The 13900-nt window shown below is 39.5% G+C and overlaps 3 protein-coding genes and 1 non-coding gene across 7 annotated transcripts; 3 read left to right on the forward strand and 1 right to left on the reverse strand.

The window, feature by feature from the left end:
* Positions 1-39: 39 nt before the first annotated feature.
* Positions 40-4852, forward strand: rpl27a (ribosomal protein L27a). 2 transcript variants are annotated; one of them, XM_067590546.1, is made up of 5 exons: positions 40-117; positions 747-810; positions 903-978; positions 3192-3366; positions 4673-4852. In XM_067590546.1, the coding sequence occupies exons 1-5, from the start codon at positions 115-117 to the stop codon at positions 4799-4801; spliced, it is 447 nt and encodes a 148-aa protein (XP_067446647.1). In that variant the 5' UTR covers positions 40-114; the 3' UTR covers positions 4802-4852. The 2 variants fall into 2 exon arrangements, with proteins under 2 accessions (XP_067446647.1, XP_067446648.1); XM_067590547.1 differs by lacking the exon at positions 40-117 and adding an exon at positions 517-537.
* On the forward strand, positions 2364-2493 carry LOC137183872 (small nucleolar RNA SNORA3/SNORA45 family). The gene has a single exon (XR_010928569.1). It is a non-coding gene; the product is annotated as a small nucleolar RNA SNORA3/SNORA45 family (small nucleolar RNA).
* Positions 4853-6080: 1228 nt separating the features above from the next.
* Positions 6081-9927, forward strand: akip1 (A kinase (PRKA) interacting protein 1). 3 transcript variants are annotated; one of them, XM_067590549.1, is made up of 5 exons: positions 6081-6191; positions 7551-7739; positions 7862-7936; positions 8018-8134; positions 9471-9927. In XM_067590549.1, the coding sequence occupies exons 2-5, from the start codon at positions 7581-7583 to the stop codon at positions 9618-9620; spliced, it is 501 nt and encodes a 166-aa protein (XP_067446650.1). In that variant the 5' UTR covers positions 6081-6191; positions 7551-7580; the 3' UTR covers positions 9621-9927. The 3 variants fall into 3 exon arrangements, with proteins under 3 accessions (XP_067446650.1, XP_067446651.1, XP_067446652.1); XM_067590550.1 differs by having other exon boundaries at positions 6104-6274; XM_067590551.1 differs by lacking the exon at positions 6081-6191 and adding an exon at positions 6347-6432.
* A 68-nt stretch (positions 9928-9995) lies between these two features.
* On the reverse strand, positions 9996-11381 carry c5h11orf16 (chromosome 5 C11orf16 homolog). The gene is made up of 2 exons (XM_067590548.1): positions 10798-11381; positions 9996-10219 (listed from the first exon to the last, which is right to left on the reverse strand). The coding sequence occupies exons 1-2, from the start codon at positions 11297-11299 to the stop codon at positions 9996-9998; spliced, it is 726 nt and encodes a 241-aa protein (XP_067446649.1). The 5' UTR covers positions 11300-11381.
* Positions 11382-13900: the final 2519 nt, after the last annotated feature.

A 13900-nucleotide genomic window follows, 5' to 3' on the forward strand; every position in this document is an offset into this window, starting at 1 on the left:
GTCGCTGTTGGTTTCTTTGGACTTTTGGAGTCAGGAAGATAACTGATAACTGGCAAATCTCGCACAAAACCGCGTGGTTTCCAAATCCCGTTCCTCTTTCAACTAGCCTCCAAGATGGTAGGTGCTATCACGTATCCCTCCTCTGTGAAATTCAGTGATATCTATGCCCATCCTTGTTCGTTTGTACAAAAAACCACCATCCGATGGCGTTTTATAGTACAATTATCTCTCACGGTCAATGAGCGGCTGTTATTACCGTGATTTTTAAACATAGATGGATATTTTGTGAGGCTCTCCCGGGGCCTCCGGCAGCAGCAGACAGACCGGCGATTTCTGTCTAGTTTAGCATGTTTTTAACCGCGTATACAACTCCTCTTCATGTTTGTCACAAATATGAGAGTGGTAGTAGCTGTTAAAATGCTAAAGTGTCTGGAAGTAACCTGTTCAGTCGTTAAAGTCTGCCGGTTGAAACGGTTGAGTTAGCATTAGCTTCCCGGGATGCTAGGCAGCATGTAAGTTAGATGGATATACTGAATGGTATGTTTAAGCTCGTTTAAGGTGGAAAACTCGCTTTTAGTGTCCGTTTTATAGAAGTTTATAGTAGATATTTATCCAAACTTCTAAGCAGAGGTTTCTTGGTTAGTGTAGTAAGCTAGCTAGCTAGCTCCATGAGTTACGATTCAGACCATGGCAGTTGAAGCTTGCTATAGATAAGATAATCTTTTTATTAAACGTTTCTTTGACAGCCTACCAAGAAGACCAAGACCAGGAAGCTCCGAGGACATGTCAGCCACGGACATGGTCGCATTGGTGAGTATAAACTTGCCTGCATATCACTTCCATGTTGATTGTAGCTGATGTGGAGTTTTGTCAGGGTTAATGAGAGCTTATTCTCCCTACAGGCAAGCACAGAAAGCATCCTGGAGGCCGTGGTAATGCTGGTGGTATGCATCACCACAGAATCAACTTCGACAAATAGTAAGTGCTGAATAACCTGATTTCAGATGTACACATGAACTACTAGCAGCAGCAGCAGTCTGTGCCTCATGTATCAGTAGACATTCATTGTCACAGAGGTAATCATCAGTGTCTCTTAGAGATAATTAATCTGCACAGGTGGTTGTTTAAAAACACTTAGTGTTGTTCTGAAGGTATTTCAAGAATCCCTAAAGACACTTCAAACCATCTGGATGAAAAAATATTTAACCTGCTGATTCATAAGAGTGTATTAAAACAAAGATACCTGGATAGGAAACATCACAATTTGCAAAATAAGTTAAAAATCTTCTATTGTGCAGCAGACAGTTGGGTTTTTTTTTTTATCCAGGTGATTATAAGAGTCTTTAGGGATACTGGAAATACTGTCAGAAAAGCAGTATGAGTTTTTAAATGATCCTCTGAGCTTTTTAAACATTGATCAGAACAGAATCAGGTTTATTGCCAAGCAATTTTACACTGAATTTGCCCTGGTGTTGTGGTGCATAACAATCAAAAAATAGAAGGTAAGAGAGAATACAAGTATCTATTCAAAGTAAGAAAATACAACTGTCTCAAATTACTGGTTAATTATCTGCTGGAGAAACCGATGGTTACCGCTGTAATCCAGATGTATGTTGATACATGAGAAGCACAAACCTACCTGTATGTGTGAGGGATGTGCTGGTATCAAATGGTCACATTACGATTATCGTAGGTGAAAAATGGTATCACGACAGTCATTGTTCTCTGAAGTCCAATTAGTGTTAAAATATAGTTAAATTACTTCACACCATGATCGCCTGGGATTTATTCACTGAGCTATTGTTCAACACTGTAAATAAAAGTTGGTTGTTCAAAGTTTAAGACAGTTGACTGCAAATTGCTTTATATTTTGGAAATCCATGAAATTTTCCTGATGAAACTGATTTTATGGAGGGCGGTAACTTTTTAGTAAGTGTTAATCTCCCCGGTGTTAACAGTCAAATTAATTTTTAAAAGGCATTTGTAAACACATACAGAAGTTATACTGAGATCTTACAGACCACTTGTGGCTAAACAGAATCAAACTGCTAATAGAGGCAGGAACACTGCTGCATTCAGTGTCCTCTGAAAACAACAACAATCACAGAAATGATGGTAATGGTTGGTAGTATTGATACCGTCAATGTTTCACCACAGTCTTTACAGTAAAAAAGGTATATCGGCACATCTCTAGAAGTGTTAAGATGCTCAGGAGGGAAATGTATCTTGAATGTATTTATGTTCTTGTTCATACTTTGGTCAGTGCTGTGCAAAGTTTCAGTTTACTCTTTCTGGGGAAAGTGAGGTCCAACACCTGTGGCCTTGGTAGTGTGTTGGTGTATCTCTGCTGTTAGGATCATGGTTTAGAGACTAGAGTCTCATCTTGACACATATCATTGTCTTGGTGTGCTTGAGTCCTCTTAGAGTAAAGACTGGTCCTATTCACCGACTGCATCTCCTGTAGGTCAGTCAGCCACATGGGCAGTTACAATATATTTATTATAGCTCGATCTATCACTGCTGTCATCGGACTCATTCTGCACTCACATCACACCAAAATCAGAGATACACAGTAGTCAAGAATGTGCTTGTAGAAATATAGAGCCCACTTTGATAAGTGACATGTGCTCTTTAAACAGATGTCTGGAATAATGTGATTTATAAGACAGAATAATGGAGATGAAGCTGCAGCGATTAATGAGTTAGTTGATTGACAGAAAATTATTCAGCAGCTGTTTTCAAGTAAAAATGCCAAATATTTGCTGGTTGCAGCTTCCCAGATGAAGATTGACTCCTTTTTTTATATCTGATAAACTGAATATCTTTGGGTTTTAGTCTGTACAAGTGGTTTGAATAAATCACTTTTGACTGTGGGGAAATGATAATGGATTATCTAACATTTTATTGAAATGAGTAATCAGGAAAATAATTGTCAGACTAATCGATCATAAATAATTGTCAGCTGCAGCCCTAAATGGAAATGAACTTATGGTTGGTGCAAAATTTAAAATGTGCATTCAGATTGTTAGTCTATGTGTTTGCATTTAGAAGAAGCAAAGTTTGGTTTTCATATTCTTAGTATAAAATGAATCTATTACAACAGGAACACCTAAACATAATGATTGATTACCTGTCAATGTGCTAATCTTGCATTGAGTTTAATGTCTGTCCTCCCTGTGTGTCTTCTTCAGCCATCCTGGGTACTTTGGTAAGGTGGGTATGAGACATTACCACCTGAAGAGGAACACAGCCCACTGCCCCACCATCAACCTGGACAAGCTGTGGACTCTGGTGAGCGAGCAGACCAGGCTCAACTATGGCAAGAAGCCCGAAGGACCCGCCCCCATCATCGATGCCGTGCGCGCTGTAAGTTTTAGTCGATATCATCATTACTGACTTGTCTTTAGTCTTCATCACTATGAAATAAAGGGATAGATGGGGCCTGTAAAACCACACTGTGCATGTATCAGGCCAAGCAACAGGAAACTAAATAAACAACACTCTAATGTTGATGTTCATGACGACTGCTGAACATTTGGCTGCACTGGTCTGGCTGCAGTGTGCATGTCGTAGCATAGCTCAGACTGGAAACAGGTGATTTACCTTAATCTGCCAAAGGTTTAAAAATATGCCTTCAAACAACTTTAAAGCCTTTCTGTATTTTATCTTTTATAGTTGCAGATATGGAAAACAAAACTCTAGGTTTTAGGAGTGGATAGTTTGAGCCATTTCTCAATTAACAAAGCCTTATTTGATCGCTATAACTGAACAAAGCAGAGATGATTCTTGTGTGTATTTGTGACAAACTCATTAAAAAGTTAGATATGTTAAGACATTTTTGAGTTTGTTTGAGTTGTATTTTTACTTTAATGGAGATTAGTTTCCCTGCCTGTTCCCAGTCTTGACCTAAACAAGGTTAAATATGTCTAAGATCCTGGATGCAGAGATGCAACTGTAACTGGTCTCTAACATCTGGCTTGTGTAGTTTTCAAATATATTTATTTAAGAATCGAGGTTTCATTTAGTTCTGCCAAGTATTTTTATTCCGAAATATTTAGCATGCATAAATCTTGACCTTTTTTCATTTTTACTTTTCACCAAACTAATTTTCTCCACATTGTCACAGAAGCTTTAATTTTGTTATGTTAACATCAGTATAGTTTATTGTCACGCTTCACACTGACAGGTGTTGCAAACAAACACGACTGAACTGCATCAGCTGACACTGAGACATTGTTTCATACACGCTTTGTTTTGCTGTAGAATCGCTAACATGCAAATGTTTAGTGGAAATTTCTGAAATACATAGATTTATTTTTTTCTAAAGAAAGTCTTGAACTTTTCCATTAATAATACAGTTAGTGGTGTGTTGGATGACCAGTGTTAAAAGGAGGATCGCTCCTAATATGTCCTTTTTTTTGAGGATCGTCTAGTGTGTCACATACTGCATCATTGCGTGGCTTTGAATTTTAGTAACACCTCCAATGTGTCGCTGTATATGAAATATCCTGGAATTTGTTTTGATTTGTCTTTTTACATTTGAGGTTTTCACTGTTCAGTTGTTGCCCTTTTGTTCTTGTATGTTTGAACGGTGTATTATTGTTTACTGGAGTTTGTCATGTAATACAGTGGTCTTTGCCGGTTGCATTAATGTTTGTTTTTTACTTCACAGGGCTACTACAAAGTTCTTGGCAAAGGCAAACTGCCCAAGCAGCCCGTGATCGTCAAGGCCAAGTTCTTCAGCCGAAGGGCCGAGGAGAAGATCAAGGCAGTGGGAGGAGCCTGTGTGCTGATGGCATAATGCTCCTGTCAGTGTGTTTTTTCAAAAATAAACTGTATAAATGGGAGATAAGAGTTTGTCATGTCTGATTTTAACTAGATCTTTGAGTTTTTCTTTGAGTAAAAATGCCAGCAGTTTGTTTGCATATTTTAAAATATAATGCAAATATAAAATTGGCATGTCTCGTCAGATAGTCTTATGCTGAGATGAATGGTCACACTGTTAAAGATGTTAAAAGTATTTGTATTGGCCAAGTTTGGTCGTCAATGAGTCATCTCAAGGTCACTGCAGGTCTTGAATTTGAAAACTGACTTGAACTTCTCTCAAACACTTGATCCTGATGGTCAACTGAAGCAGGTTAAAGGATTTGGCCTCAATAATCAAAAGACTTTGGGAAGTCTTGAAAGTAGAAATTAATGGCACTTCATCCTGGTTAAGCTCTGAAACATGATAAATTATGTAAAATTTATATTTTATGCACACCGTTACCTCTGTTAAGCAGTGATCATAATAGTGCAAAGAGTAGCTATTCCACTCTAATCTAATGAGCAGCTACCACAAGAGATTCAGAATCGTTTTATAAGCCAATGTAAGAATACAAAGAATGTGTCTTTGCATTTGGTTGCACAAAAGACAACATAGAAGAACAAAAATAGAACACAAGAAGGTATAGTGATGATGAAATGAACAAATATCAAAATTATTTACAGAACGAAACAGTTTTGAAATGGGATTTAAAAACCGTACAAAGGAAATATGGACAAAGAAATGAAATAAAAGAAGGTAAAGGGTAAAAAATTTAAAGTGACGTGCATAAATAAATGATGTAACAGTGAAGGTTGGATGCAATGAACAATATAAAGATCAGTTTGATGAAATAAAGTGACAAGTGCAGAGATTAAATGAGGGATGTCAAATGTAAAATCCAGTTTGATAACAAAGCAGTTCAGCTATTTGCAGCGGTAGTCACTGATAGACAGATAGATAGATAGACAGATAGATAGATAGATTTGTGATATTCATTTCTCTAAAGGAACAGAAATGGGAATAATAAATAATGAATACAATAAATAAGACTAAAAATTATATATGTGTATCTGTAGAGTATTAAATAACAGAAGAACCAGTATCTGCAAATTACACTAGAAATTAAGATAACATTTCCAGCACACGTGATTTAGTTTGATGAGCTTCACATTCAAGGAGGAGGAAGGAGAAGAGGAGAGGGAGAGGAGAAGGAGGAGAAGGAGGAGGAGGAGGGAAGGAGGGGAGGAGGAGGAGGAGGAGGAGGGGGGCGGGGTCTTACGTGCAGGATTTCCTGCCCTGTCATTTGAAAACAGCAGCACGGCCGCGGCTGTGTGAAACTCCTCAAACTAAACATGGAGATTATGAGAAGAACCACATTTAAAAGGTAACTATGAAGAGGTGTTGACGTCTGTTAAAGCTCGTGTTTAACTGCTCAGCTCGCGGTGCGCGCGCCGAGGTAAACAACAGGTAAATAAGCTCTTAAACCTTGTTGACTTGTTGGCGCGGCGGTGATCTCATTATGACGAAACGACCACAGAACGTGACGTGAGCAGTTTGAATGTTTTGGCGTCTCTGTGTTTGTGTTGATCAGCTGCAGTAAACGAATGTCTGTCTCAACAGAGAAAGTGAGTAGATCCAGGAAAGTGATAAGTACCTCCTTGTGTGCGCGTTAATCTTCACGCATGCGCTGTTTCACTGCATTTCACACGTTCATTTGTAGGAGTACATGAGGTACATCTCAAGTCTCTTAACTGCATCCACGTTTCCCTCACTTGCGTCTTTTCCTCGCGACTGTGGATACGAGGAGAGACGAAACGAAGAAATAAGTTTTTAGAGAAATGAGACGTCCTTATTTCCTCCGAAGCGTCACGTGAAGCGACGTCCGTTTGTGATGACATCTGATCACAGCTGGATCAGCTGTCAGTCGCCTTTAACAGCTGTAGAGACTTTTGATGGAGTTTGTATCTGCACACATGTTCACTGTGCTCGCACTAATAAAAGATGCACAGTTATCACTGCCAGCAGCTGTTTACTGTGTCCTGCTCAGAGACACAGGAGCCATTTCTACTGGCAGAATGTGTTTATATTATTTATTAATTATTTGCATCTGTATTTAATGATATTCTTACTGTGAATTCATTATTCAATAACCCACAATATGAGCAGGGTGTCTTTTGAACACTGGAAATTATTTATTCGGCTAAATGTTTCAGGGAAAATTGAAATGATGTAACTCATATCAAACCTGACGCCCAGGAATTTTCAGCCTCACATGTGACTAAATGGAAATGATGTAAAATATTAATGTGTTTAAAAAGTGTTTCTTGCTGACTGACAGACTCTCCCTGACTTTAATTTTATCCGTTATAAAAGTTAATGTGGGAAATAACAGATCATGAAAAGAAAAATATTTATAATGAAGGAAGAAAGTTGTTTATGTTTCTTTTGTTGATCAGATTAAACCTAAAGATATTCAGTTTAACATCATAGAAGACAAAGAAAACCAGCAAATATTCACATTTGAGAAGCTGGAACAACTTAATTTTTGGCATTCTTACCTAAAAACGGCTGAAACAATCATCAAAATAGTTGCTGATTAAATTTCTGTTGATTGAATAACCGTTTCATCAAGTTGTTAGAAAAGACAGGTATATTTAGAGCAAAGTCTGTTGAGCTTCACAGTGAGGTTTGTGATACCAGGAAACAGGCTGATTGAGTGCATTTTGTTTCTTCCTTCGCTCAGGTGAAGGTCACCTGTGTTTAACTCAACTTCATGGCAAGCCAAACCTGGCTGGAGTCTTCCCTGCGGCGCTCTGCCAGCCTGGGCCTGGAGGTGCTGCAGCGGGCCTCTAGGCGGAGTGTAGACTGGACGAGCACCAGTGCATCCCAGACCCCCACAACCACAGATGAAGACACACAAACACCTGTCGAGGTTCCTGCATGTCTTTTATATATATATGATCCCCACTTCCATGAATGGATTTTGAATCCTTTGCTGGGTTTTATATCTGCTCATCTCGGCCGTCATGATATTTTCTTATGTCGCTTTTTCAGGGAAGACACATAGAGCTCGATGATGCCTTTGCAACCATCGCAGAGTTCATGGCGCAGACGACCTATCAGTGCAAAGTCAGTAAGTGTTTTCCTGCATCCCAAAGCTTTTAGCTACAGACTTGAAAGACTAAAATGTGACTGTTGTTTGTGCTGCAGAAGTTTTATGAGTCTTGCACTGAGCCCAGCGACAATGAGAGGAAACACGTGTCCAGGTTCCATACACGACCAGCTGCTGGGACGACAACAACATCTGCGCTGCCACCGAGGAAACATGTAAGCACTTTGTACAACAAAAATACCCTGATGATCTGTAAATGTTCAGGTGTGTTAATAGCTCTGTTAAAGCTGCACTACAGGGCAGAAATGCTCTTAAATGAGCCGTGTCAGCTTTTTAAAGTAATCATGGCCGACCTGTTAGCAAACACTGAAACAGTAACATGGACATACTGCTGGAGGTGTGTCTGTCACCATCTTATGAATGCCAGATCAATACTCACTGACATTTTTAGCCTTAGTTTGGTCCCCTAGCCCCTGAACTATACAATATTTAACTCCATTCAATACACCAGGTACTTGTTTCCTTCAGTACAGGCACAGCTTTGCTCAGGACAGATGGCAAATGCTCAGTTTTTGTGAGCTTTTGTGCCTGGAGTGGCTGTGCTGGAGGGTCGTGGAAAGCTCAACCATATGACCAAACAAGCCAGCAAACCGAAACATCAAATGTTGTAGGAAGCCAGTACTGACAGATCTTTCACATCATGGAAAAAATATTGCTTAATGCAGCTCTAAAGAAATTGGTTCTTGAAAGAACAGTGGCCAAAACTGTAGATTTGGTTAATCTAGAATGACACATTGAAAACACCACAGTTGGCTGTGATAGACTGAGACAAATCACATCAAAACATACAAACATATGCAAAAATTTCTAGTATTTCTTTTTAGGTATCAACATCTCCTGAGAATAGTGACTCTTGAAATCAAAACACACACGAGCACATGTGCAATTAACTACTGAGTGCTCAACATCCTGTGGGGTTAAAAAAAATAATTCTGTATTTCAAGAAGAGAGAGAGAGACAGAGAAGTTGGGACTTATTGAAAGGAATTCTATTGCAGATTTCTTAGAGCCAGCAACTAGTAGTCAGTAGAAAAACTTTACAGTAGCTGCTTTGTTAGCAGAAATATCACGGCGAGATGTTTTGATGCCTCACTTCACCCCAAATGAGGCCTTGTTGTGTTACTCTTGTATCAGAGAGGTGTGACTGGATACGAGTTGTGCTTCTCAATCTGCAACAGTATTTAAAAACAGAGCTGTAGACTCTGTTTAAAAGTGATCTATTCTAATAGTATAGACTTTATTGAACAAAATAACAATAATGAAAGCAGCAAGACCAAAACTGTTTCATCATGATCTCATATTAAATCCATCCGTACAAATGCAACACCAGTAGTTTCTCAGCAGATGTCGCTATTTTACTGAATCAAATCTCAGAAAGTTTCCCTCATCACTACCTCACATCACTTCCACATCAGCTTCACTCATCAGCTGCACTTCCTCTCTGGAACCAAAAAGAGAAAACTTCAACATTCAAATCTCGTCGTGTCTTTAGGGTCGTGTGTCGGACGCAGGTGAAGACTTCTACATCGAGGTTTCACCTGGAACGTACGCCATCACTGCCAGCATGCCTGAGTCACATCAGCAGACGCAGCTGGTGAGCATCAATGCTGGGGAGAGTGTCGACCTCACCTTTAACCTCTGACCTCTCACCTGACCAAACTCCTCACCCTTAACCTTCAATTACAAAACCGAGCATTGCTTAAGCTGTGTGTGTTTTATTGCTTCTTTTATACCAGTATCTGCAGTAAGAGTTTACAATTTATTTTTATATCAAAATGTTTTATTTGCTGCACATTGAGACGCCATATTTTGCTGCATTTTACCTGAGTGTTTTATTATGTAGATTGTGTGTCGAAATTCTGCCATAGAACATCATGTACTGCACTTAATATTTGTACCTGCACTAATACCACATCACTGTATTAAAATAAAGTGTTTTTTAATTAATATTTCTGGTGTTTGGTTTGTTTTTCACCAGCTTTATATGGATACATGGTCAACCATCTGTAGTCTGACATTATGTGTAAACAGCACTGGCTTTGTTGGCTGAGAAAGGCCGCAGTCCCACCGGTGGTCGAGGTTTAAACTTAGTCATTCCAAAAACATCTCTGACGTTCGCTCTTCTTCCTTTAGCAGCAGGAAGAGTCTGAAACAGAGAGCTGTGATTGGGCGAGGCGCTCATCTGTGGGGCAGGGAAGCTGAATCTTGCAGGAGGTGATGCCCTTCTTGGCACTGAACCCCCTGGAGATAAATATAGAAATATATAAATATGATCAGACTTCATGCAGATTGAATGGGAGTAAGACACCACTGTGCATTTCACACTGTGCACTGTAACAGCTTTGAGTATAGAGCTACAGATTAGTTGATTAATCAATTAGTTAATCACCAGAAAATTAATTGGCAAATAAAATAATCCAATAATTGCTTTAGTCATTCTTTAAGGGAAATTGCCAAACATTTTTAGGTTGCAGCTTCTCAAATGTGAGGATTTAAACTTTTTTTGTGTCGTATATGATAGTAAATTGAATGTTGTAGAAAAATGGAACAATCCCAGTGAAAATTAGCCTATTCTTTCAGTTGCTTTCCATCTATTCTTGGTCTGAGTCTCCCGGAGGAGGATGATTGGTAGTCTGGTTGTCTCATGCAGGTTGTATCAGTGTGTTTTCCTCAGAATTGAGAATAAAATCAGTCTGTTTATTTAAACTACAGCTAATATGACAATTGTGTCATTGAAATCAAGTTTGGTGGTTTTGGCTTTGAGACTTTAAGAGGAACTTTAGTCAGTGTGTGTGAGTGTGTGTGTGTGTGTGTCCCACCTGGCTGTCTGTGCTGAGGCTCTGGGCCTGTTCTCCTCCAGTACCTCCAGGGAGGACGCTGTTGTTTACTCCCCAGTTTAACTGCAGGAGGAAATGTTGCTCTGGTCTCATCCTCAGAAAGATATGAGGAGGAGGAAGACGGCGCCTCAGGGTCACTTCTCAGTACATCTGTATCTTTGAGTTCCACCTGTTTATCTCGCTCTGCCCTGTCTAATCCATCCATCCTTCCAAGGCTAGACCTGCAAGTGGGTGGAACTATGCAGGACCAGGGGTTTGTGATTGAACAGCAGCAAGATGAAGATGCTGACTGACAGTAGTCGGTGCAGAACAGCTGGGGAGTGCATGAGGAGCTGCGACTGCAAAGCCAAGAACGACTGGGGGCTGATGTTGGGATCTGGAGCTCCCTGACTATTCTGTCATGGTGAGAAACTGAAATGGGCAAAACCAGGCTGTCAGGAACCAGAGACACACAGCTGTTCCACATCAGCACCCGGAGGCTCATTACATCATCAGCTGTAGGAGAGAAGAAGGAGACATGAGAGTGAATTACTGATGATCATAAATAGATATCAGTGATTTTTAACATGAACAATAGTAACTGTATCCTGTCATGGAGAACTTTTAGAAATATAAGTTCAAGACAGAAAAACATGAAACCAACAGAAAAAGTGTTGAAAGTAAGGCGAGAAAAATGTATAAATGGTCCATTTATTGTCTTTCTCTGGTGGTTTCATCAACATTGATGAAGCTCACAACACAGCTAATATGTCAACAGATCCATCTCCATGACAACTGAATAAAATCCATCTGTGGGTGAAGACAATGTGATATGGTAGAAAACCCCAGAAAAAAGCAGACTTTGAGTTTGTCAAACAACTATTAATCAGTACATTTCATTAAAGTTAATACATTCATGTAAACTTAAATTACTTATTATTTACAGAGGAACTGACAAGGATTATCCAAGATTTATTAAATTAAAATGTATCTACTAGAATTCATCAAAAAATACAATCTCTACAGTCATCTTGGATTTTTTACCTCAATTGACACCACTAATATCATAAAAACCGTACCTCTAAAACTATCTCTGTGTTCTGTGGCGGCCATCACTCTCCCCGGCCCATATCTCCTCAGGTCTGGTTCCCATGGCGACAGGACAGTATCTCCAGGTACCAGACCAGACTCACAGTGTGTGTGATCCCTGGTGTGGTTCAGCATGTCGAGGGAGCAAACAAGTTGCTGCTTAGAGGAGACGAAACCCAAACTAGCACTTCCTGGTTGGTCAAACTCGACGACCCAAACTCCTCTGCGGCCCTGAGTTTGGACACATGGGAAGAAGATGTTGACATACACAGCGATAGTTGTCCTCTGCAGGTCAGTATGTACAGTGTACAGTAATCTGTGAGCATCTGGACAAAATGTTTGATGAACTGACTCTGTACTCAAGCACACTGGATTTGAAATTGGATATTGATCAGGAGGCTGGAATTGTTGACTTTCGCCTTTAATCTGAGGATGTTTATGTCCACATCAAAAGGACTGTGTAGAAATGTAGTTCCTGATGGATTCACAGTTGCCCAAGTGAACATTGAAACAGGTTTTTCTTGCTGTAATCATTCCTTTTGTTCATATTGACCATTAAGAGAAATCTTCATAATGCACTTTCGATGTAAATGATGGGGGACAAACTCACATCCCTGCTTCCATGCAAAAAAATATTTAAAGTTTATCTGAAGCTAATATGAGGCTTCAGTCATGCAAATTAGTCAAATTTCACTAAAAAAGTACTTTTAATCCCAAATTCCCTCTTTTGGTTATGATCCTTCCACTGCAGCTGAACAGGAAAACACTGTCCATCAAGACACAAAGACTCATTTTGAAACAAAAAATACTGTAACTGTGGAATTTATCCACTTAATCTGACTAACTCAGACGGCTGAAGCCTCATATTGTCTTCAGATCAACATTTAAATACATTTTTGCACAAACTGAGGACTGTGGATATTGTCCCCCATCAGTTATATTGAAAGTGTACAGTCAGTATGACCAGGAGGAATGATTACAGTGAGAAAATCTATTTCAGCATTCATATGGGCACCTGACTGTTGTTTTAAGACTTTAAAATTATGAACCTATCCTTTAAAATGCAGTCCCTCCATTTTAATGGGCAGAGTAAGTAATTGGACAAGTTAAATTTGTATTGTATTTTAATATTTGGTTACAAATCAAATATCACGAGGTACAGTATCTGATGCTCTGTCAGGCCCGTAATTAAGCCATTTTTTACTTCTTGCTCATTTCAGGGCTTTTTCTGCCTTCAGTCTGGTCCTCAGCAGTGAAACACATGAACAGTTGGATTGAGGTGTTTGACTTGGCCAATCAATAACATTTTTTGTTCCCCAAAATGCTTGTTGGCTGCTTTGCACTGTCCTAAAATTGGTAGACTTTGTATAAAAAGTATTGACCCAATACATTAAACATCATTGTCCTTTTTTAAAATTAAATTCACTGTAGTGGAGTATGCCTAAAACACTAATAATGTGTTTCAGTGGTCTATCACTGTACGTATGTTATAATACACAGGCGTTATATCTTTTCACCTGCACTTGCTGTATCACAGTGCCCAGATAATAAAAGCCGTCCATCTCCCTCCTGGCCAGCACTCTGCCTCCTGGTAAGAACTCTGAGCTGCTCAGAGTTCGACCAGACAGCACGCAGGAAGTAACCGGGCGGTGAAGATTACACAGACTGCACCTGAGGGACCACAGGAAGTCAAAAGACAGTTGAAGTATTACTCATATACAATATGCAATACAGGTATCTCAATGAGCTGATGAGTCTATCCACATCACTCTACAGCACGTTGTGTTTATGTTTGTGTTGTTAGAAATATCACACGTTCAAGACACATCAGATTATTTTAGATTATCTGCTAAGAAGCTGTAATATTGTTTATACTGCATTGTTAAAGATGGTGTAGCCATGGAAACCAACCTGAGCAGAGGTGAGGATGTGTTGTGCTGCTGCGGGATCATGACAGAGGCAGACGGACAGCAACACTTGACCGGAGAGACGTTTGGCACTGATGATTGACTTTTAG

Source organism: Thunnus thynnus, chromosome 5 (genome assembly GCF_963924715.1).
Source record: "Thunnus thynnus chromosome 5, fThuThy2.1, whole genome shotgun sequence".
NCBI classification, from domain to species: Eukaryota; Metazoa; Chordata; class Actinopteri; order Scombriformes; family Scombridae; genus Thunnus; species Thunnus thynnus.